This window comes from Pelodiscus sinensis, chromosome 19, assembly GCF_049634645.1.
Source record: "Pelodiscus sinensis isolate JC-2024 chromosome 19, ASM4963464v1, whole genome shotgun sequence".
NCBI classification, from domain to species: Eukaryota; Metazoa; Chordata; order Testudines; family Trionychidae; genus Pelodiscus; species Pelodiscus sinensis.
In genome coordinates this window covers 14,577,630-14,601,889 of record NC_134729.1, presented here as the reverse complement: position 1 = coordinate 14,601,889, position 24,260 = coordinate 14,577,630, and the positions used below count along the sequence as shown (strand labels likewise).

Here is a 24,260-nt window from a genome sequence, read left to right as displayed (position 1 = left end):
AAAGAAGCCTGCTGTCTAGACATAGCCAGAGAGTCCCTGTCCCCAAAGAGCCACTGGGCAAAATAGACGAGGCCAACACAGGGGCGGAAGGAACAGACTCACCATCATTCACAACAGGGAATAGAAGCTAATGCTCCTGAGTCCCTGGCCACGCCTCACCCACAGGCTCATGCTGGCTCAGTGACTCCATGGCCAGATGTTTTCCTCTGGATGCAGAGGGGATGGGTCAAATGGCTGCGGGGTGGGGGAGGGCCCATAGGTTTTGTTCCTTCCGCAGGCTCTGCCCTCTGACTTGCCCTGGGTTTGGTTCAGAATGGGGGTCGAACCTGAAAGCTGGCCAGGGCTGCTGTAGTTCGGAAGTCAGTGCTTGCAGGAATGGACCCCCAGACAGCTTGTGTGCAGGAGCAGGGGCAGCTGCTGAGCGGCGTGGGGAGCTGGCTCAGGTCTGCCGAGTGTGGACGCAAAATGCACTGAGGGCCGGAAGGTGGGTGGAGCAGGCACCTTCGCTCCCATTGCTCAGGGTCCCATGGTGGCAAGTGGCCCGCATGAGCCAAATGAATGTTACTTCCTGCGAGGATGCTCCAGAGCAGTGCATGGGAGCCTCCCAGCACCTGGCTCAGGCAGGTGGGTCATCGCCCCGTTTGCTGTCGTAAGTGGCTTTGTCACTCGGGAAGGACGCCAGCTCTTGCTCCAGCTAGACATAAGAACCAGGCACTTTGCAAACTTCCCCTAGTGCAGATGGCCGAGAAATCTCACAGGCCCCTTTCCCCAGGGCTGCATGCACAGAGCCCCTTTCCAAAGCTGGGCTGCTCTCTCTGCTCCCAGGCCAGCGTCTCCGAGAAGGGAATTGTGGGCCCCTGGACACGCCAGTTCTCTCATGCCTGACACATCTCCAGGGCTCACAAACTGCCTGGAGCCCCACGGGGAGGTCTAGACACTGCCCCCACCATGCAGGCCTAACTCCCACCCCGCCTCACTCCTTAGGCAGGGCCCCAGCCCCACCCCTGCCCAGCACAAGGCCCTAGCTCCATCCCACGCCTGGGCCCTAAGGAAGAGAAAAGAACCAGGGGCGGGGGAAGGGAAAGGGCAAACAAAGTGTTTATAGAAACTTGAGCCGCTCGTTACAATGGGCGGGGGACTGCGCTCGACGAAGGCATCTCATACCTGGCTCAGCCCACAGCCCAGACGGCGTATTTATTACCCACGCGCGCACTCCTCTACCTTGGAGCTATCACGGAGGAGCCTTTGAAGAGTAGCCATAGATTTCTGTGATAACGTCCTGGGAAAAAAATCCCTGGAGATCTCGCTATTTGAATTGGTTTAGCAAAGCACCCCTGATGGGGATGACCCAGGCAGAGGCCAGGGAGGCAGAGGCTGGTGGTTCGGACCCAATCTGACTCCCTTCCAAACACTTACTGCAGTTTTCAGAAGTGCTCAGCCTTCAGCAGCTCCTGCTGAAAACAGCCACGCGCAGCCCACGGGCATGTGCGCTCTGCTGTTGGGAGCTTTGGCGAAAACACACCCAGGCTTGCTCGCTCTGGGGGAGCTACCGGGGGCAGATTGCTTCAGAAAATCTTGCCCGTGGTGCAACGGACAGTCGGGGCAGATATCGGCCCCCGGTGTGCTAATAGGATGTGAATACTGAGTGTAGGTGCTGGTTACTCCTGAAGATCCACCTATTAGAGTCCAGCGGGGAGAGTTTTCTGCATCCTACCTCTCTCTTTAGTGGAGGCTTTGGGGGAGGGATTGTGAGGATTCTAAAAACTGCACTGCCTAGGAATTAGATGGCATCTATTGGGGGTGAGCATTTGTATTGCACTGTTTCCCTCTCTCGGTGCATGTACACAATGAATGCTAGTGACCCTGGAAACTGGGCTGCTCTGGAGAGATTCCAGTGCTGCCCAGGCAATTAACAGGACACCCACAGCTAGGTTTGTTACCGCGGGTGGTGCACATTCACACATGCCTTGGTGCATGGAAAAAGTCTGCACCTGGACAGAAGAGATTAGAAACACCTGTGGCAGAGCAGGGCTTGGCAGCTCTTACAAAAGGAAGAGCAACACCCTGGCTAATGAGGGGCAGCGACCAATCAAGTAAGGGTCCAGGGAAGCTGATTCAGGCTGCCACGAGCCCTCTTTAAAAACCCTGGGGGGAGGTGCCCAAACAAACCATATGAAGGCTCAGAGGAGCTGAGCAGGGAGTGACACCAGCCTTGCTAACGGCTGCAGGGGAGGCGAGGGGCTCCAGCAGGGAGTGTCTGAAGACTCCCTGCCCCCAGGGGCCAGAGGAGGACTTTTTGACTCAGCCCCGACTGGCCCAGGGCAATGGCCCAATGCTCCATTGCTTTGCTGAGGCCAAATGCTGGAACAAGGCGAGTGAGTCTTACGCTGCAGCCCCTAAACGGCGGGACAGTGGGCAGAACAGGGGTCTGGGACCCAGGAGTGGGACTGACCCTGCTTCAGACCATTGCAAGTAACACTTGGTTTAAAAAGCAGATTCACCCACAGACCCGAGGCTGAGGCCCTACTTAACTTCGGCATCTGCCCTTGAACCTGAATTTAAGCAGCCCCTCGGCCTTGTGCCGCGTTTCCTCCCGGAGGGTGAATTTCCCCATGGCAGTGACATCCCCATTTGGAAGCCAGTCCTTCTTCCTGGGGCTCATCTGCCTTTTTCTCCGTCGCCAGGGTCGGACTCCAAAATGAGGGAGGTTTGTGCCGGCTGCGAGACGCCCATCGCGGACCGGTTCCTCCTGCGAGTGAATGAGCGTTCCTGGCACGAAGGCTGCGTGAAGTGTGCCGCCTGTCTCCAGCCTCTGTCGGGCACCTGCTACTGTCGCAACCGGCAGCTGTACTGCAAGCACGACTACGAGAAGTAAGTGAGTTCGGGCTGCCCCTGGTCACGCGCTGGCCAGTGTCTTGGAGGCGGCTGTCGAGGGGGATGCCAAGCAGAGAGACGGGTGTGAGATGGACTGTGCCGAAGACATGCGGCAGGGGCAGGAAGCCGCAGGTCAGGTTGTGCGTAATGCAGTGGGGGAGTTAAAAAAATCAAATAGTGCAACATTACTGCAGGTGCGATGCCTTTCCCCCAAGTGGGGGATGGCCACTTGGCTTTCTTCATCAGAGCCTTCACCACGTCATTTCTGTTGTTTTTAATTTCCACGAGGGAGGAAAGGTTGGTGTGTGTAGGACTGGTGTGCGTGAGGTCAAGGTTCTGTTGTACTAAGAGACATCCCCCTCCCGACCCTACACAGAGTAGAGCTTGTCAGAGATTTTGCATTGCGACAGTTTTCCATTGGAAAATGCAAATTCAAAAAAACCGAAACTTTCAACTTTGTCAAAATTGTTATTGAAGAACCATTGACGCGTTTCATTTGATTTTACCATTTCTAAAATATAACCGCTGAAAGGAAGCACTTCGGCAAGGTCGTTTCGCTCTTCCCAGAATGGACATTGTTCACAGTAAGTTCTGAAACCCTGCTGTCTCGTTCCAGTTGAGGACGGATGGGAATGGTGAGATGCCAGAATTTCCCACCGGTTGGCATTTCTGAGCTTCGACCAGCTCTGAGATAGACGAGGCAGAAAGGGAACAGAGGCCGGATGTGATTTGACAGGGTCATAGAGCAGGCCAGTGGTAGAGCTGGGCCTGGAATCCAGAAGTCCCGACTCCCTACCAGCTGGATGGAGCTGCCTCATACCCTGCGAATCATTGGGCATGCCCCAGTGCAGCTGGAGGCAGAACAGCTCTGCTGCAGGCGCATTTGAGTGGCACGTGCAGCAGGGTACCAGGGAATACTCTGAGCAGTGAGCAGCTGGCTCTCCGTGGCACTGGGCCTTGGCCCAGAGTAGCACAGAAGCCCCTTTTGTAGGCGGAAAGGACTGCATAAGGTTCCAGTGCAACAGAGATCCAGGCCCTGCCCTTTGGAGCAGGGACAGCTACAACCCAAGAACTGGAATGTCCCTGGTGGGGAAGTTCAGGCCTTCCCAGTGGCCAGGAGGCTCAGGGGTGGGAGGAGCTGTGTGGTCCTGGGGGGCGTTCCCTGGTTTGAAAGGGGGTGGAATCTCCATCCCTAGATGCCTTTAAGTCCTGGTTTGACCAAGCCCCGGCTGTGATGATTGAGCTTTGGGCAGGGGGCTGGACACAATGACTCCTGAGGTCTCTTCCCGTTCTAGGGTGCTAGGCCGGGCGGAGACCGGGCATGTTCCTTATGTGGAAGGTGTCGTGTGTCCCCCCTCCCCCCGGGCGCTCTGGTGCAAGGTGCACAGTTCTGTTGACATTCCAGGTAGGCTGCAAGGCCTGTCTGTCTGCCCAAGGGGGGCTGCGGAGCCTGGAGAAGGCTCCTGTGTTTGTGCTCTGCTTGGCTGTGGTCGTTGGTTTGTCTCTTCCTCTGCGGGGGAAGCCAGCTGGACTGTTACTGCTCCACTCTGGTTTGAGTGGCGGGTGAGGGCTCTGGGGGCACAGGAGGGGGTTGCTCTGCTAGGCTGGTTCTGGGATTTTTAATTTTGTAGATTGAAGTGAGTTCTAGCGTCTGAACCAATTCCGGCAGGAGCTGTATTGTGTGTAGCTGGAGGCAGACACAGCGTTTCTGTCAAACGAAAGCTCATGGTCCTGTGTATTGTGGTTTAGTCTCTCAGGCTGTGTCTAGACAGCAGGGTTTTGTTTTTAAGTGGCCTTTTTTCGAAAAAACTTCCCCTGCGTCTAGACTGCTGCCGTGTTCTTTCGAAAGTATATTGAGAGAACGCAGCAGGTTTTTCGACCGCGGAAAACCTTGTTTTACGAGGAAGAACACCTTTGTTTGAAAGTGCCCTTTTGAAAAAAGGCGCTATGTAATGCAAACTGTGCTTTTTCGAAAGAGCATCCAGACTGCCTGCGGCTCGCTTTTTCGAAAGTTCTGGTTGCAGTCTAGATGCTCTTTTTCTAAAGTATCTTTCAAAAAAGCCTCTTTCGAAAGAGGCTTGCAGTCTAGACGCAGCCTAAGGTGCCACAGGACTACTCATTGTTTAACAATAACGGAACAATTTGCGTGTTGTCCACTTGTGAACATCTGTGTGTTTACCCCTCTCGCCATCACCTCCTGCTCCCAGCATCCAGGGACACGAGGGGAGAACCCGAGCTCCATTTACCAGAGACACTGAAACATTTGACTCTCCTGACAGCAAATAAACCTGGAAACAGGCAGGAGCAAAGTGGAGGCACGAAATGGAATACGTTTGGCAATTGACCCCAGGATGAAGCCAGCTATTGGCTAGTCCATAGGGGAGTTTTTACCTCCAATTCGTCTCCGTCAGCAAGACCCACCCTCTGGTGCTGCTGACAGCCTCTGGAGCGACGTGTGTTCCGTGTCTGTGCAGCCCCGAGCGCAGCGGGACACGAGGTGGCTAGTGGGGTGCCATGGCCGGAGCTCCCGGCACTGCTGTAATACACTAATTACTGTGCACAACAGGATCTCTCTCCCTGACCGGAGTGACCACAATATAAATGAACGCTCTGGCACATCCTGCAGCCCGACATCTCGCCCCCAATTCCCCTGCCCCAGCCCCCAACATTCCCCACTCGTCCCATAACTCACCCACAACTTGCCCCGCCTGTCGCTCCTGGGACATTCCTGGCCACTCACCAGCTCAGCCCCCTCTCCTGCCCCAGGCCAGGCCAGCTCTCCCAGATGCTGGCTGCCATCGCCTGCCCCGGCAATTGCCTGGCTCCCCGCTCCATAGGGTTGACCGGGCTGCCCGACGTGGTGTGGGGGAGGCATCTGGCATGGATCTGGGGCTGTTGCAACTTGGTACATGGGGTCACTGCGCTGCTCAGTGGTTTTCCCCCCAGTCGTCGGGGGCCCTCTGAGATGGGGTCCCCTCCATGGGCTGATCCGGGCTACAAAGAGGTGGCTTGTGTGATCTCTGGGTTAAATCCTGGAGGAGACAAGGCTGAAGCAGGGGGGCTGGAACAATGTGAACCACTGAACCCAACTCTAAGACTGTCTATTCGAGAGAGTCTGTCTGTGGCTGTGTCAGTCTGTCTGTGGCTGTGTCAGTCTGTCTGTGGCTGTGTCTAGACTGGCAAGTTTTTCCGCAAAAGCAGCTGCTTTTGTGGAAAAACTTGCCAGCTGTCTACACTGGCCGCTTGAATTTCCGCAAGAACACTGACGATCTCATGTAAGAAATCGGTGCTTCTTGCGGAAATACTGTGCTGCTCCCGTTCGGGCAAAAGTCCTTTTGTGCAAATGCTTCTGCGCAAAAGGGCCAGTGTAGGCAGCTCAGATTTGTTTTGTGCAAAAAAGCCCCGATGGCGAAAATGGTGATCGGGGCTTTTTTGCGCAAAACCGCGTCTAGATTGGCACGGACGCTTTTCCGCAAAAAACGGAAAACTTTTCCGTTAAAAGCATTTGCGGAAAATCCTGCCAGTCTAGACGTAGCCTGTGTGTTCAAGAACTCCTAAACAGGAAGAGCTAGGGCCAGCACATTCGGTACACGGCTTCCTCTTATTGTAACTTAAAGCGAGGTCAGAACAATGGGATGTGCCCAGAATGGGACTGCCTCTCCTAAAACCATACCGAAGAGAGACAGAAACACCAGGCAGGTGAGCAGGGCTGGCTGGGGAGCCTCCTTCCCCCGGGACTGCCCAGCCTTGAGCCTCCAACCCCCAGGCGCCCTGTAGGGAGGGCTGGAGCTTCCCCCTAGGTTTGTATGCGGATATAGCTGGGCTGCAAGGGGAAAGTGCACAGTTTGCTGCCCTCCTTACTCTGGCTGGGGTGCGCAGGGGGCAGACAAGCTGTGCACTTTGCTCCCATTCCCTGATAGGGACAGGCGGGGGAAGAGCAAGTAGCCCTGGTATGAATCTCGGGTTGGGGGTGTTGGCCTCCTCTCCGACACACAGACACACACCTGCCCTGAGCCTCCCTTAAGGGCCCAATGAGCTGGTCCTGGATTTAATTGAAAAGCGGTCAAGCTAGAGGGGGCTGCAGCCCCCTTGCCCGCTGGCTCTAACCCTGGTGCTGGCCATGACCCATCCCCTGGCAGCCACTGCACAGCCTCTTGCATGACGAGTTTTTCCTGGGGGAGGGGAAAGGCCTTTGGTGCTCTCAGGTCTTGGCTCTGGCCCCTGGAAGGACGGCCACTTTGGGGGGCTGCTGCCCCCCTTTCTTTAGTGCATCTGGCCAGGTGGGAGGAGAGGGGCTACTCCTCCCGCACGGGGCTGTGAATGACGAACCAAAGCTGCAGCCTTCGGGCCAGAGAGGTCTGGCAGGAGGCTGACCCCCGGGTGGGACGCCCTGATCACAGCTGTGGTCATCCAGCCGCTTTGGGCAGGCGCGTAGCTCCCCTCCCTTGCAGCGGGGGGAGGGAAGCAAACGATTCCGAGGTTACCTTGTTCCCTTATTTCCTGAGGCCCCCAATCGGTTATCGAATGGCTTTGAGCTCTGCCTCCCCCCTTTCCTCAGCCACGTGGCCTGGACTTGGGGAACCAAAGTGTGGAACCTACCCACGGAACCAGGCAGCTGTGACATCAGCTCATGTCACCATGGTCACCCGTGATGTCACAAACACTGCTCTGCATTCTGTACCCTGGAATGAATGGGCAGGAGCAAGAAGCCAAAGGAAAGGTGGAGGAGCAATAAGGGCTAGTGGCTAGAGCAGGGGCAGGACTGGGTGTCAGGACTCCTGGGTTCCATCTCTGGCCCTGGGAAGGGAGACGGTTAGGATAGAGGGTGGGCTGGCGTCCAGACCCCTGGGATTTCCAAACATAGGCCCCCGTGTGACTTTATGTAAATCACGTCCCCAGTCTGACTTTTCCTGGCTGTGCTAGGGAGTTAAGAAATGTGACTAGTGTTCCCTGTGAGCTGAGCACTAGGGTGGCCGCTCAGGAGAGATTCAAATGCCGGCCAGCTGATTAGCGGGGTGCCCATAGCTCGGGTTTTTGTTTCTTCGGGTGCTGCACACCCACACCTGCTTCCGTGCACGTAGAAAAAATTATTCCACCCCATGGATGGAAAAGATTAGAAGGAACTTGACTGTCACCTCCCCCGCAGTGGAGGGGGTCCGCCCAGTTTTGGGGCATTTGTGATCCGTAGCTTGGGGAGCATGGTGCTGCTGTGACAGATGAGAGCGTCTGTGACTGCACAGATAGGTCTTTGGCAGCCGGCAGTGCTGGGAAAAGAAATACACAGACGGCCCCTGAGGTTTTAGGGGGGCTGCCGGGAAGGAGACGTTGTGCTTTGTAAACTTTCCTGGAGTTTGGCAGCCGCCTTTAAAGATTTTTCTTAACGGTCCAATCTTATCTCCTCCGCGCTTCAGAAGAGAGAACACAGCCGCCTCCCTGGCGGTGACGCAGACGCTTGGCAGCAAGCAGGGACAGCAATAAAAATACCAGGGCTTGCCCACTTCCCAGGGTGGGTTACTCATCAGAGGGGAGCCAGATGCGGCTGCAGCTGGTCATTTCTCAAGGAGAGGGGACGCCACTAACATCAGCACCTCCTGCTTTGTGCCACCCGGTCTCCAGCACCCCTCTGGTTGGCTGCGGTTCATGCTCATTGCAGGGTCTGGTCCCCGCTGGGAGATCTTGCAGTCTGGCCCTGAACTCCCATTGCAGGCCAGAGAAGGCCTTCAGAGCTGTTGCGGCCTCCAGGGGTACGTCTACACAGCAGCGTTATTTTGGAGTAACTGCCGTTATTCCGAAATAACAAAACGCGCCTCTGCCCTGCCAGCCTGTATTCCGAAATGCTGGCGAGCTGGAGGACTTAGTGCTCCGACTCCGGTAACCCTCGTCTCACAAGGAGGAAGGGGAGTGGGAGGGAGAGCGCTCTTCCTTCGGCTTCCTGCCGTGCAGACAGCGCCAAGCGCCGAGTTAAGCCCTTTCCACTTCAGCTCCGCCATTGACACAGCTGAAGTGGGAGCGGAATTCGCTGTAGCCCAGCTATGTAGACGTGCCCACGTTGTCCTTCTGCACTGGAGCCATGCTCACGGGAGGCTGTGAGACTCCTAGGGAAGCCTGGGGACGCAGCCTGACTTTCCCACGGGCTGAGCTCCTTGCAAGTTCTCAGCGCAGTTGTGTCTGGAGCTTTTGCAGGCCAGGAGCCCTGTGAAGTGAAGGAAAATGGTGCTGCTTAGCCCCCTAGCTCAGGGCTTGTCTGCACACTCAAGCTGTGCACCTTTCCCTGGAGTGGGACAGCTAGACCGGAGCAGCCTGTCAGCCAGCGCGGGTGCAGAACGGAAGTGAGCTGTGCCGGGGTGAGGCAGCTGGATTGCTGCATTCACACTTGGGGCAGCACCAGCCTAACTTTCCAGGACACAATCACGCCCCTCTGACGTAATCTCACCGCCCAGGTACTGTGCCGAGCCTGTCGGGACCCACGTTTCCAAGGGGGTGATACTCATATGGGGGCCCGGTGCAGGAGCTTACAAAGGCCTGGAGTCTCCCCAGCCCAAAGAATCCGTACCGAGGAAGGCAAAGGAAGCTGGCTCCCCACATCTCCGTAACCGACTCTTCGGGGGGGTTTTAAGTAGCATTTTTTTCATCCTCTAGGTAGAGCCTGAGTTAGGTGCCTAAATACAGGTTTAGGGTTTAGGTTTTCAAATGAGTGTTTGGGACGCCCCCAAATCCCATCTGTTCCTCATTATTTAGGCCTTGGAATAAGTCGGGGGATTTTTGAAAAGCCCCCAATTCCATTTTCAAGAGGAAAGTGGGCACTTAGGAGCATTGGCCTCGGGCACAGCAAGGCTTTGGAGAACAATTCAGGCCAAGAGGCTCTCCTCCGGCTGCTCTTTCCAAAGGGCTCTAACGTCCAACCTGCATTTTCTAAAAGCGTGTCCCAGTGCAGCCGTCTTACCTGCACCGCGCACACGCAGCCCAGGGCCAGTGGTTTGGCCAGGGGACGCTCCATGTCACCAGCTGGACCATGGCTGTGGTGTGGAGACCCAACGGGGAGACCCGTCAGCGCGTCCCTCCTCCTGAGAGCTGCGCATTTGGAGGAAAATGCTTTAATGGCAAGATAAGCCAACAGCTGCAGCTGAACATGGGGGAGGGACGGGCTGTTGATCTGGAGATGAAATGTTAAGCCCGAAGATGGATGTTGCTCTCCGGTCCCTACCCTATAAAATCACAGTCTGAAGGTTTTTTGTAAAACTCGCTCTTCCTCTTTTGCTTGGGGCCTTGCCAGCTATTCCAGCGCTTCCTTCGGGCACCTGCCTTGTAAACCCTGCTCCGTGCAGCTCATGGACATGGTATCAAACAGCAACAGTTCGGGGGGGAGGGAAATACTCCCTGCTGATGATAAAGTGGCTGCAGCGGCCGGTCCCGGGCGCCTTGTTTACTTTGAAGTTTGTTTTCTGGGATGACAGGCAGTGCGGGGGAGCTGTCAGGAGGGATCTGAACCGCAGCCCCGCGCTGGCAGGCATCCGTCTCTCCTCCGCGCTCTCCCACTGCCCATGCGGAGATGATTTGCTTGTCCTCTTCAGAGGTACCGGCTGAACTCGGCTCGAACCTGCCTTGCCAGGCACTCGGCGGCTCTCACGTGACCGGTGCAGCTGAGCACAGAGCCGGAGCCCCGGAAACCCCGCTGCGGCCCCTGGTCTTGGCTCTGGCCTCCAGGCCTAGAGCAGGCTCTGTGGAATTTCTCTGATGGCGGAGAGCCGGGGACAGCCAACCAGCCGGCACGTTCCAGTGGGTGACTTTGCCCAAGCCCCCTCTTGGGACCTTGGTTCCTCCCTTTGCGTTCTCAGGGCTGTGGCCTCGCGCAGTGCCTGGAGCTGGGGGACCAGCTGGATGGGCAGTGGGGGGACAATGGATCCGGCATGATCTCACCCAGAGTGTCCCTTGGTTCCTAGCCGGCTGCGTAGGCAGAGCGGGAGGACTGTGAGGCGGGACTGGGGGGCATTGGCAGAGAGGGGCTGGGGAGCCCAGCTTCCTTTGCCTTCCTCGGTACGGATTCTTTGGACTGGCCCCTCCGTTCCCTGGGACGACGCCAGGTCTTTGTTAGCGCCTGCCCGGGGACTCCCCTGGGAAGGGGGTGGGTGGGACACCCTGACCCAGAGACAAGCGGAGAATGAAAGGGGGGCGCAGCACCCCCCGGCTGAATACTGCAACGTCCCATGAGGGGGAGGGAGGGGACTGGGCACCCAAATGCCTGGCATTCATCCTCTGCAGCATAGACAGCCTGGGCAGGAACTCCTTGTATTCCAGGAGGGTGCAGTGAGGCGGGGACCCCAGCAGGGGTGGGAGGAGTGTGGGGGGGACCCTCGCTAGAAACCACTCCAGCAGTAATGTCCCACGCCGCCTGTGTGCTGTTGTCGGTTGGGGCCAGGTGGGACCATTGTGCGTTAGTTTCCCCAGGGACGCCAGGAGGCCCAGATGCCAGGGTGAGAGGCATTAGCTGGGGAACAGGGAACCAGAGGGAAGTGCCAGAGAGCTGATCCTCATTGCTCAGGCACACTATCTGGGCCCCTGGCATCTTCAGTCTCTGGTGCTTGCGGGGCGGGGGGAGCTGGCGCTCAGGGGCCTGGGAGTCCACGGAGGCCAGAGCTGGGCCGGCAGCACGCGCCAGCCCCGCCACTCCTCCCTGCAGACCAGGTTCCAGGCAACACAATGACACCCCCACCCTCCCGCGCGGCTCAGCTCCAGGTGACTGATCCGGGTTCACACGTCTTGGCAGCCGCTCCCAGGGGCAAGTTAATGTTTAAAACCTGCGTGGGAAGGTTCCCCTGTGGCGCAGGGGAGAGACGGCCGGGGGATTCGACAGCGGTGTGTGGTTAACAGTGGTCGGGGGTGTGGCTAAAGGGCACCACCAAAACTTATCCAAACCTGCCGGCCCCGGGGGAGGAGTGCGCCGGCCGTGGGAGGTGTGAGTTTAGCGCAGGGTTTCCTGTGCTGCGGGGGGGGGGGGTGTTGGTGGGGGATTTTTTGTGCACTTTTTTTTTTCGCTCAACCAAGATTGCTGTGGAGTCCTGTCAAAATTGTTCAAATTGGGCCCTGCACTCCCTAAAGCCGGCCCTGCCCCTGTGCGTCAGAGGCTGCGACTGGGCGACAGGTCGCTTGCTGATTCCCTGCTCTGTTCACTCCCTCTGAGGCACCTGGCACTGGCCACTGTCGCAGACAGGACGCTGGGCAAGATGGACCCTTGGCCTGACCCCGTCTGGCTGCTGTTAGGTTCTTACGTAAAGATCTTCCTCGGGTCGTCTGTGGGTTGAGGGGACTGTCCGAGCTGGGGGAGCAGGGGCTCTGCAGGCTACAACTGCGGGCACGGAGCTGAGGGCTGCAGAACTTGAGAGCAGCATCTGCAGAGCTGTGTGTAGGGATCCCAGGCAGGAGCTTTCATGCCCATTGTGCCGCCTGTTGCTTACCCGCCTTGCTACACTGACGCTCACCCGCCTGCCCCAGGGTTACTCAGACTGTCATCCCTGCTGGGCCCTGCACTGCTGGGTCCCTGCCCCACTTTGGGGCTAGAAGGAGGTAATGGGAGGGGACCATGTCCAGGAGCAGGCAGGCAAATGACATCTCTAGCGGCCTGGACAAGGCAGTGATGAATGAAGCCCATCCCCTACCTCTCGCAGCCCCTGCACCAAGGCAGAGCCAGGTGGCTGGGGAAGTGGGGAGGAGATAAGGAAGCGCCTGTTAAGGGGAGTGGCGGCTGGTCTGGGAGGAGGTAGAGAACCACCCGGGACTTGAAAAGAGGTCGCCAAACCCGAGGTCGTGTTCCCCCCTTCTCCCGGCCCGAGGTCGTGTTCCCCCCTCTCCCCTTCTCCCGGCCCGAGGTCGTGTTCCCCCCCTTTCCCCTCTTCATGCCCTCAGAGGCCCAGGCTGCTGTCTCCATTTAACAGGCAGGGAATTGCACTGCTGAGAGAGGTGACGTGGGTCATGTGGCAAGTCAGTGGCAGTGGACAGAAGGAAACCCAGGAGTCCCGGCTCTCACTCCTCTAATCCACTTCCCACCCCAGAGCAGGTCTTGAACCCAGCCATCCCGCCTCCCAGGCCTCATGTGAAAATGCAGGATCCCACTATGTGCTTGTGCTGCTGCGTTCCTATTTATATCAGTCGCTGCTGTTCATAAGAGGTGACGTCCTCGTGGCAAATGAACGTTACCCCATTCAGGCTTTTGTCGCTAGCAGAGACCCAGGCTGACTGGATTTCCCCTTGTCCGGAGCATTTGGCTTTTCCCAGCAATGTGAGGGTGGGGATGATGGGCTGTCTCCTGCTGTGAGTGAAGTGTGTGTTGTGATTAATGATGTTAATTACACAAAGCTATTCCTCGCCCGTTCACACTGCTCCCTGTACTGGTGGATTCACAGAGCCCAGGAAATTAAACAGTAACTTCATAATCGCTGCAAAATGAAAGAAATATGCAGATGTGCCTTGAACATGATTAAGAAACACGCCGCCACGCACGGTCCGTTCCCAACTGCTGTCGGATTGTTTTCTCCGCGCGGCGGGATGGAGGGGGGCGTTCTCGTCATGGTAAATGATCTCTCTCGTATGATGAAATGGAACGGATTGATCTCGCCCTCTTTTTGGTTCTTTTTTCCCACCCCACTTTGTGTCCCCTTAGTCTGAGACTTTCTGTATAGCGTTTGTCATCTGTGCAGGTCGGTCTGTCTGTCAGATCGCACCCACATCTCTGCCAATAGTTCCTGCCTTCCAGCTACTTGGGTCGGTCACTCTGTGGGGACTGAGGAAACCAGTGTGGCTGCCTCTCCGGGTGTTGTCTGGCATCCTGCTTAAAACCGCGCCCCTGCCCCTCTGCTGTGAAGTAAGAATCTCAGGGAAACCTGGACGCAGCCCCTGGGTTCCCAGGTCTTTCAGCCTCTGGCAAGTCCTAACGAGTGGGGCTGGGTAATTACAAAGAGATGCTACAGGAGAGGCCAGTCCCAGCAGAGGAGGGATTCTACCATGGCACATGCCGGACACGCTGTTGTCCCCCTCGGGTAGGGACCTTTTCCGTTGCCAGCTGGCATTCCCGGGAGGTGAATCAAGGACTGAACGAGGCCTTGGTCCTGCTTTGACTCTTCCCTACCCGGAGGCCGACACCTCCAGGCCTTGGCTTCAGGGCAGACTCCACACCTAGGCCTTGTGCAGAGGCTGTGCACAGGGGTCACTGTCGCCCTGTTTGAGGCTCTGGCTGGCCCCTCTCTCTGCGTCTCCAGACAGGGTGGATCCCTGGTTCTTGGAGTCCTGCTTGTCCGAGGGCCTGTAAAAGCCGATCTGCTCCCAGGGCAACGTATGGGAACCGCTGGATCAGTTCATCCAGCATCATGGATTCGCTGGCCCTGGCCACTAGATGTATTTCTAAGCTATCTGCTCTGGAATAAATGGGGCAACTCCTCTGGGCTGTGTTAAGCAGGCGGTCAGGTGAGATCCTCACCAGGGTCCCTTCTGGCCTTTGGGTCTATGATCCACCCCCGACCGGCTCCGTTCTGTTGAGGTGGATTTTCCCCTCGCTCCCACGCAGTCTGTTGTCCTTCCTGTAGGAGATGGCAGAGGCGGCCGCTTTCAGCTCAGACGCCAGACTGCACTGCAGAGGGACATGGACGGTAGGGTCAGGAGGGTCCGTCCTGCTCGTTCTCTGACTTCCTGCAAAACTCCGATGTACCCAGTCATTTCAGCCCTGGGCCGGCGGCTCCTGGTTGAGCTACGGTGGATCCAGGCCTGATTTAGCACTTCCACTGACAGAGAATCCCCCCTTGGCAAGCAGCCGGGCATTGGGAGGTGACTAGCCAGCCTGCTCAACCCACACAAGTGACACCCTTTGACCACAGTGGCAGCGTTAAAATGGAACTGTCTCTCTGTCATCGGGTGGCTGGCTCCTTCATAGGCAGAGCTTGAGTCCTGGCAAGACAAGTGTTCCTGACAGAACTGCTGGCTGCAGGTGCATGCAGGGCCCCGGAACGGACAGCAGCTGCTGCAGGGGTCCCTGGGGGGGGGATTCCTAGTGGCAGAAAGACCCAGCTGGAGGTTTTGTTTTCCTTTTGCAAATTGTTGGTTGGTCAGACCCTAAAGGTGCCCTGGGACAAGGGCTGAAGATGGACTTAGGGCACTGCTGGTAATTCCAGTGTGGGTGGGGTTACGCCAGTGACGCTAATAGGCTACACCCGTGCCAGACACCTTTGTTCCTGTTTAACTGCGCCCACACTCGGGGTTGTATTGGAGGCCCCTTTTGAGTGCAGGGGAGAGAGGGACCCCTTAGCTGAACTAATTTTACCCGTGCCACACTGTGCAGAGCAGGCCTCCAAGGGGAAAACAGTCAGAGGGATATGAAAAAGGTTTCCAGATTAACAAAGAGGAGAGAAGAGTTGGACAGAAAGGCGTTGGAGTCCAAACTGGTAAAAGGAAATGCTTTGCCACACAACCCATGATTAGCCTGGGGAACTCACTGCCACAAGATGTCAGTGTGGCCAAGTGCTCTGCAGAGACCCAGAGGGCACCGGGGGCTTATCTGCACAGGGAAATGAATGGGCGCAGCTCTTCTAGAATAAGAGTGTAGAATAGCTATTTTGCTTTACCCTCACACCCTGCCTTGTTTCAGATTAACTCTCCCCCATGTTTCACCAGGCTTTCTGGCGTGGCTGGGACCGCACCTGCCTCATCGCCCAAGCCCTGACCTCTGGCTGCCAGGGCTCGGCAGGGGACTTGCCCTAGGTCAGCTTATCCCCTTGTTGCCTCCTGCAGGATTTCTCACGCCTTCCTTGTCTGGCCCAGAAGGGGAGCGGGTGATGCAGGGCCCGATCCAAACCGCTGTCCTGTGAGCAGTAAGAGACAGAGCTTTTCCGCAGAGGACTAGGAGGGGTTGTCTGGACTCTCTCCATGGGTGGCGTGGTCCCTGCAGGGCTCCCTGCTGCAGCTCCAAAGGGGTAGGAAATGCTCCGCTCCGGTGGAGGAGGCTCCAGGGGACCTGTGTTTGGGAGCTGCCCCAGTCCAGCCCCTGGGGCTATTGAGGCTGCATGCATCTGATGGCGCCCTGCGACTGGGGTCTGGCTGCGAGGCCCAAACAGCCAGTTCCAAGGCTGGGGCAGTAGGAGAGGCCAGGCAACGGTTCCATGGGGGCATTTCACCCAGCACCGGGGTATCCCCAGGGCAGCATTTCGTGCCCTGCTGGGCTTGAGCTGCGGGGGGAGGGGGAATTTCCCTTTGTATACAGGTTTGCCCAGCTCCCCACACGCCACTGGCAGCATTTCGGTTCAGGGGTGCAGACAGGCCGGCTCCTGCCAGTCTAGCTCGCAGTGAGGACTCAGCAGGAGCGTTTTGGTGCCGTGGAGGGGGCAGCAGTGATTTCTAAACGCACGGGTGTCGGGCAGGGCGTCCTTAGGACTGCTAGGCCCACGCGGGACTGTTAACCTGCTGCCCTGTGCCTTCTGGCACGCGGGAGGAAGGAAGCTTTTGGAGAGCTGCGGTTTTATCCGCGTCAGCAACACGCGCAGGGAATGTCAAAGCAAATTGTAACTTGGGGCCTGGTGAAGGCAGTTCAGAAACGGACAGCTCCGGCCTGGGGCCGGCACGTGCCGGGAAACAGCTTCCTTCCCCGAACGGCTCGCTCACGGGTCAGCGGCCGCACCTCCCCGGGCAGGCGGCCGCTTTCAGCTACCCAGCACTTCCCTCCACTGTCCCTCTGGACTATGAGCTCAGTAGCAGGCCGCTGATGGGGTGGGCGAAGGGGGCAGCTGCCCCACGGCCAGTGATTCAAAGGGGCCCGAGGCTCCAGCCACCGCAACGGCTACAGCGGAGCATCAGCCTGGCCCCACCCCTTCTGCCCAAGACCCCGCCCCTTGAGGGAGCACGGAGCCTGGCCCCACCCCTTCTACCCAAGGCCCCACCCCTTCTGCCCAAGGCCCCGCCCCTTTCCAGGAGCAGGAGCTGACCCCCATACCTTGCCCAAGGCCTGGCCAGACTGTCGGCGCCCTGTTAGGACTGTAGCTGTGGCGTGTGTGAACAGTGCAATGGGGTCAGGAGCACAGAGAGGGCACTAGGTGTCTCAGCCTGTCTCCTAAAGAACAGGGCCTGGCTTTCCCGCCCTTCGCCTGCCTGGGCGCTGGAGCCAGGGCTTGCACAGTCTCTTCTCCCATGGGACAGTGGACGTCTGACCCGGGCATCCGAGCATGCCCATTGCCAGCCGCTCTGTGTCTCAATCAGACACCAGAGGGCACCAGTGAGGGCAACGGCCCTGGAGAAACCAGGGTCTGAGGAGCCTGGTAAGTGGCCAGGGCTTGGGGAACGATGCAGCCGCAGGGCGTGGGAGAAATTCCATAGTGGAGCAGCTCCAACCTGGACAAATGAGTGATTCAGCGCTCACTGCCCATCCGCCAGGGCTCAATTTGCGATCAAAGGGTGCCAGGCACAAGCTGGTTTGGGTTTTTTTTACTTTTCTAACTGAGCTGCCGGGCCCGGAGGGGCTGGGGCCCAGGCCTGGCACACATCACGCACTGGCTTCCCCCTTTTGAGAAACCAGAATCTTCCAAGTCCCTGAACTCTCTCTGGGTCTGGCCCTGCCCCATGCCCTGCTCTGCTGGGGTTTTGGTTGGAGGGAAATGGACAAGGCTTCACTGGACGATTGTTAGCAGAGGTACCGTGATGGGTTTGCAGTGACCTTTCACCCCATCTGGGTATCAGTCACCTTGATGAGTCTTGTGCCAGTTTCCGTCTGTACCTGCCCCAGAATCCCAGATCAGCCCCTGGACTGGGAGAGAGGGGCACTGGCAGGGCAGTGGGTGAGAGGAGCCCAGGGCTGGAATAGCCAGGCTGCAGGTCAGGACTGACTCAGATCAGTGTGTGTCAGGGCTCCTGGCCATGATGGGAGGCGGTGGGAGGTGAGGACTGAGAGGCACCAGCATGGCGGGGGTGGAGGGGACTGGCCTAGCAGGAGGTTACAGGTTGGATCTGAGGAGCGGAGCTCCAGAGAAGCAGGTTTATAGAAGTTGAGCTGCTACAGTTATTGCATTATAGCTCCCTGAAAACCCTTCTCTTCATAAACGTGACTGACAGAAAACAACCCTCCCCCCCAAATAACAGAATGTAACCCCTGAAACTTACGGCGTTTCCTTCCTCCAGAAACTGGTCTAACATCCCAGACGCTGATAAGAAATAACAAATGATGAATTCGGTATTTTAAAACAAAGCCTGCTTCCCCAGGTCTGTGCGGGGTGGGGTGTATGACTACCAGTACCTCCCCCTTGCTGACATGCCTGAGGCATGGCCTCTCTGCCTTCTCCGGGCTTCTTTCTAGTTAGGAAACAGCCTGGCCCTTGGTTCCCGAGGGGATTTTGCTCCAGTAGAATCCATGGCTCCCTTTTAGGAACACACACCGCGGTTGAATTGGAGCAGGGAGTGTAATGCAAAGTCTGTGGGTCTAACGCCAGCCTCCCTGCTGGGTCACTAGGGCTTGCTGGGCCGGGCTGCTTCAGAAATGCATTCTCCCTCTCGCCTAGTTCTGTCTTTCGCTCCGTTCTCCTTCCCTGGTCCCTTATTCCCTCTTCGAAGAGGAGAGCTCCCAGCTTGCTTTCCCTCTTTCATCTTCGTTTCCTGGATTTAATTTTTCCTAGGGGGTTAATGCTTATTCATAGCATCAGAAGCCAAACAGCTGATAGTGGTTCATGGCGCCAGTAACCCCTAAAGGTGTGAGTGCAGCCACATCACTGAGAATTGTGCCATAAGGCTTGAAATAAGGGCTCCTGCAAGCATGGTGAGGCCCAGCCCGGGCGGGTCCGTCTCCCAGACAGCAACACTCCGAGGTAGCAGTGACAGGTGGTCTCTGCCCTGACGAGGTTACAGTCTAAACAAAGGCCAAATTATTATCTGAGGCCCAGAGAGACTCGGGGCCTCAGCCAAAAGACTGGACCCCGGGATCACCGCAGAACAACCACAGGGTCATGACTCCATTCATTTGCCCAAGGGTGCACAGGGAACCTCTAGCGGAGCTAGGTCTCCTGAGCCTCCGCCCCTTCCTCAACCCTGCAGCCTGCCTCCCTCTGGCCCGCAAGGGCTCACTCCTCTCTCCCGTTTTGGGAGCAGCCAGGTCAGGTTTGGCTGAGGTAGAAGCAGAAGATGCTTCCCTCCTGCCTGCGCTGACTTTGAGCCCCAGGGGGGTGTTTTCTCAAGCACAGATTCCTAGCCGCAGGCCTCCAGCCTCAACCTGCCTGTTTCCACCGATGTCCCTCCTCTCCCCTCCTGGCTCCCCTGCGGCCTGTCTGACCGGAGTCCGCAGGGCGAAGCCCCAGCCTGGCAGAGGCTCTATTGCCAGCCCGAGCCATTCAGCAATGACTCACCCCCCGCCAATAAGGTTGGTTCCTCAGCCATTAGGCGCCTCGCTCTCCAGCTGGTCTCCGCAGTGGAGAGGGCCAGAAACTGAGCGCTGTTTGAATGGGAGCTGAGAGTTCACATGACACCAGAGTCCAGGGCTGGGGCTGTGAGAGCCATTGTGAGGCTCACGGGTGGATGGCAGCACTGGACGTGTTTTCCTGTTTCTCTCCACGGCCCACGTTGCAGGGTGGCTGCTGAGTAATTCGGCACAGCCGCAGCTCCAAGAGGATGCTTGGCATCCGGGGAGATCGGTTCCCCATCTCCTCTCTCCACAGCCAGCCTTCTCCTGGCTGCTCAGCTCCTCAGCTGGGCACCGACACCAGCCGCTGGAGCAGGGCCCTCGGAGAGCTCAGAGCGCCAGTGGTGATGGCCCTTTTGTCCTCTCTGGCGGTGATCCTGGGCTCTCTGGTGGGTCCCCAGCGTTGGCTGCCTCCACACCTCTGGGGTGCTGACGTGCCTGGGCGGTGGCAGAGCAAGGCTCCCTCCTGCCAGCTGATGCACAAATTCCATTATCAACCAGATCCATAAAGCGCTTCCAGCTTTCATTCCCCTTGTAATGTGATTAACCCTGAGTGTGGTTAATGACAGTTTCCCTTTCCTAGCTCTGTGGCACGGTCATGTGTCTGCCTATTATACAGCTTTATGCGGGTGTTTCTGCTGCACTGGGAGAATCTCCCAGTCACCCCGGACTATTCCCAATGGCTCCATCTAAAATTCTTCACAATGTCCCCCCGCCCCGTTAGCATGACCACTGTGTTCCCCGCCCTGCACAGAGCTCAGCGCTGTGATTCCCTTTCTCCCGGGCCCTGAGACAGCCTAGGCTGGTGCTCTGAAGCACACGGTTCTTTGTCCCACACTGTTTCTGTACTAGAGAGACTCTAGCCTCATGCTGCAGAGCGTTCCCTCATCTCATAAACTCATCAGCAAGTCAGGCTCTGTGTCTGGGAGTTGTTTCCTCACCACTAACACACACTGGAAAGAACCCAGAAAGCTAAAGAAAAGTCTCATTAGGGCACCCTGAGTCTCCAGCCAGTGCAAGGATGGATTCACCCTCGCTTCCAGCGTCATTAACTCTGGACCGTCCAAAGAGATGCGTTAGCTCCGTGGGTCTCAGCCAGGGGCGCGCGTACCCTGTGGGGCATGCAGAGGTGGGCCAGGAAGCACATCACCTCATCCACATTTTTGTCTAGTTTTACAACAGGCTAAAAGCACCAACAAGGTCAGTAGGATTCGAATTCCCTACGGCCCACTTGTTGGCGCTGCTCTCTGTGCTAGTCCCTGAAATGGAAGTACAATAATTACACTAGGAGACTTACCCGGCGTTGCCCTGTCCTGGGGCTGGGGGAGTGGTGAAGCAGAGAGGTCTCCTGCCGGCACTCCTCAGGGCTGGGCCGGGGCCAGGGCGGGGAGCACAAAGGCCGCTGCTGGCACTCTCTAGGCCTGGCTTTTGGGTGAGAAGAGGAGTGCGGAGGCCTCCTGGCAGTGCTCTCTGAGTCCGGAGGGTGGGGGGGGCATGCACACAGGCCAGTCCCAGCAGCGCTTCCCAGGCCGGACCAGGCAGGGAGAAGAGGGAGAGGGGCTCACAGGTCTGCCAGCTCGGCCATGCTGGGTGGCCCGGCCGTATTAGGCTGGCCACCTGTGGGTCATGGGAGGGTGGGGCTGCACTCCCTCATGGTGCTGGCGGGGTAACAGCAGTAGGGCCGGCGGGGCTTTCTCCCCCCGGTCCAGCACTGGGACTGAGGGCTGGCGGGGGGGGCACTTACCTGGGCCAGGGCCCACTGAGATGGAAAGACCCATCCCCAGCTGGCCACACCTTTCCTGGTGCAGCTGCCTTCAGTGGTCACTCTGCAGTACAGCTCTCCCCTGCGCTCGCTGCTCCCTGTGTAGTATCGCGCCCCTCCGATCAGCCCCCTCCCTTTCCTTCTTATGGAAAACAATCAAATTCCAGGCCCAGCCCGCTTTCCGGCCACAACCAAACCCTGACTTGGCTTTAAATTAGGAGAAGTGGAAGCTGCCTACCCAATTTGGTGGTCCTAGCTGTTACCGTTTAGGAGGAGTTCTTGAACAAACGGACAGAAGGGTGGACTCACAGACAGACAGATGCCTCAAATAGAGCGAGAGCTAGTAAGGGTGAGAGCACTTCTCAGCACTTCTTCAGTAACTACACAGGGGCACGGTGGGATTGTCACGTCTTTTGCAAACAAGTCGTTTTGAAGTGAGGTGAAGCGTGGGGGCCGCAAGACAAAACAGACTCCTGCAAGGGACACAGTGGCCTGAAGAGTTTGAGAGCCTCTGCTCCGGCTCCTACAGGGACTAATGGGTGCTGTTCTTTGGCCTGTGCCATGCAGGAGGTGAGATTTGATGGTGATGAGGGTCCCTTCTGGCCTTACTGTGAATTTCCACCACTGCCGCTGCGTCATGACTAGTGCTAACGTCTGGAAAGCCACCTCAGACAGGTGTCCTCACGGGGCCCTTTACAAAATGTGAGGCCCGTGCATGGGCAAAATAACGGAGCAGCTGATCCAGGACACGTTTATTAAAGGAGGGTAACATAATGCCCGTTAGCATGGGCTTATGGGAAATTGCAGCAGCACGGGAACGTTTTTAAAAGTGGGCGTGCTGAGCCCCTTTCCCCCCCATCTATCTCCACCCACAGCTGCCCCTTGCATGTGGGCAGCAGCTGGGAACTCGGGTGCGAAGCTAGCAGCAGAGGCCCCTGGCGTACAAGGAATCAAAGTGGGACTCCAGCATGTGGGGCTGGCAGGAGAGTCCCCCGTGTATGGGGCCGGCACAAGGGGCCCCAGGTGCTAGGCCAGATGCTCCGGGGTGCTGTAGCACCCCCCCCCCACTGCTAGTCTCTCAGCACTGTGCTTGATGTTCAAGTTTGGTTCATAAAGGTAATAGTGTGGAGACCCTGACATTCCTGGATGGCGTTTTACTTGGCATTGCATGGCCACCTGATTCATAAACTAGAATGATACAAGATCTGCTCGGGTTCAATGCGTTTCCACTGCAGCACGGTGGCCGAAGGCGTATAAACGGGAGCGTCACGAGGAGTGAGAGGCTACCTGTATGGGGCACCGGCACAGCCACTGGGGGCAGTCGGGGTGTCCACCAGCTGACAGCTGGAGACGGTTCAGAGAAGAGCCAGGCAAACGATTAATGGGGCTGGAAACCCTCCGGAGCTCCCTATGTAGCGTCTCAGAGAGAAGGTTAAGGGCCGACTCGGTCGCCCTGTGGAAGTACCTACACAGGGAGCAGAAATCTGATAATAGAGTGAAGTTGAAGTCCGAGAAATTCAGCCTGGAAATAAGGCACAAATTGTGAGCAGGGAGGACGTTTACCGATGGGAACAGGTGCCTAAGGGTCATCCAGAGGGATGTTTTGGTTTGCTCCAGCTCAAACCGGAAATACGTGGCCCACGTTGCACGGAGGTCAGACTAGCTCGTGCTAATGGTCTCGTCTGGCCTTACAAGAAGGAAGGTGCAAATCCACAGCGGCTTGGTCCATGCAGAAAGCTGCACCCACGTAAAAGCAGGCATGCCATGTAACCGGTGAAAACGCCCCGTGCGGATGCTCTTAATTCTCTTTAGACCTGGGATTTAGCAGTGGGTTGCATTTAGATCAAGACGAGTTCTGGCACAGACCTGTCCTTACAGCAGCTTTCAGTTAAAAGCCTCGTTTAGCTAATGTGGCTCCCGTTATTGTGGTGTCTGCACACCTGAACCCCCTCTGGGAAGGGGGCGGGGCCAGGACACTGGGTTTGCATGATTACAAACCTGGCAACCCTAACCCCTTCCTGTGGCTGCATCAAAGGAGAGAGCACCCGGGAAAAACATGGACCTCGGGCAGCCCTACCTGTGAGGCAGGGCGGTGCTACGGCTCCTGTGTGTGCCACACCGGGAGTCTGTGGTCAACATGGGAATCGAATCAGGTCTCCCAAGCCCCAGGCTAGCAGCTGTAACCACTGCACCACCCTTTCTCTAGCGTATCCCCTTGGCTTATCCTAGGCTCTAGATCAACCAGGAGGCCGGGATCTACCGGTGGATCTTGCAGCCTCTGACAGGGGATCCTGGCTGGTTTGGCCAAGAGGCTGTCAGGTGCTGACACTTCAGGTGCCCCTCTCAGCACGGCCGTGCTGCTCCTGCCCTTTGCTTTGGAGCTGCCCCGCCCCCCAGGAGCCTCCTGCTTGCTGGGCAGGGCAGGGTGCTGGTGTCTGGGTGCCCCTTCTCCCACTCCCACCCTGCAGAACGGGAGGGGGTGTGTGTGTGTGTGAGAGAGAGAGAGATGCGACAGGGCTGGGGATGGAGGGAGTTTGCTGAGCGAGCCCGACTTAGCCCCACTGCACCACCACCCAGGAGCCACCTGTGGTGACCAGTGTTCAGTGGAGCCAGCTCTGAACCCCTGCCCCCGTCATGAACCCCCTCCTGCACCCCAAGCCCTTGCCTGAGCCCCCTGGACCCAAACTCCCTTACAGAGCTTGTACCCTGCACCCCAACTCCCTGCCCCAGGCTCAGCTCAGAGCCCTTCTCACACTCCAGATCCCTTGGCCCAAGACCAGAGCCTGCGCCCCAACCCTCTGCCCCTGCCTGGTGGAAGGGAGGGAGGATGGAGTGAGCAGGGCCAGGGCCTTGGAGAAGGGGCGGGAAGGAGGCAGGGCCAGGGTATTTGGGTTAGGGGTGGATCCTGGATTGCACTTCAATTCAAAAAGTGATCTCATACTTAAAAAGGTGGGAGACCCCCGCTCTAGAGGAAGGGCCCCCAAGAACTGGCTGTGGCATTTCCCCAGGAAAGCTGGTGCATTGGTTGCCGTTGCCATCTTAGGGGGAGATGTTTCGCAGGTGACTGGAAAGGCTCCGGTCCTGGCAGTTGGACGTGGGGAGGGACGGGGCCTGGTACCCGTGGTCACTGCTGACTCTTCCTTCAGCACTGCTTTACCCACTTCCCAGCGCCTCACCGCTTTAAACCAGAGAGAGACCCCAGAGTTTAATTTA

At 57.5% G+C, this 24,260-nt stretch overlaps 1 protein-coding gene across 5 annotated transcripts in view; it reads left to right on the top strand.

Annotated features, from left to right (window-relative positions):
- Positions 1 to 24,260, top strand: part of LOC102445048 (LIM homeobox transcription factor 1-alpha-like) — a 61,549-nt gene that overhangs the window by 7,555 nt on the left and 29,734 nt on the right. For 3 of the 5 annotated variants that reach the window (XM_075902482.1, XM_075902484.1, XM_075902483.1), the window contains exon 3: positions 2,685 to 2,871. In XM_075902482.1, coding sequence (XP_075758597.1) covers positions 2,685 to 2,871 — 187 coding nt within the window. Of the gene's footprint in view, positions 1 to 2,210; positions 2,376 to 2,684; positions 2,872 to 24,260 lie in introns of those variants that run through there. The other 2 variants (XM_075902485.1, XM_075902486.1) reach the window with 2 other exon arrangements.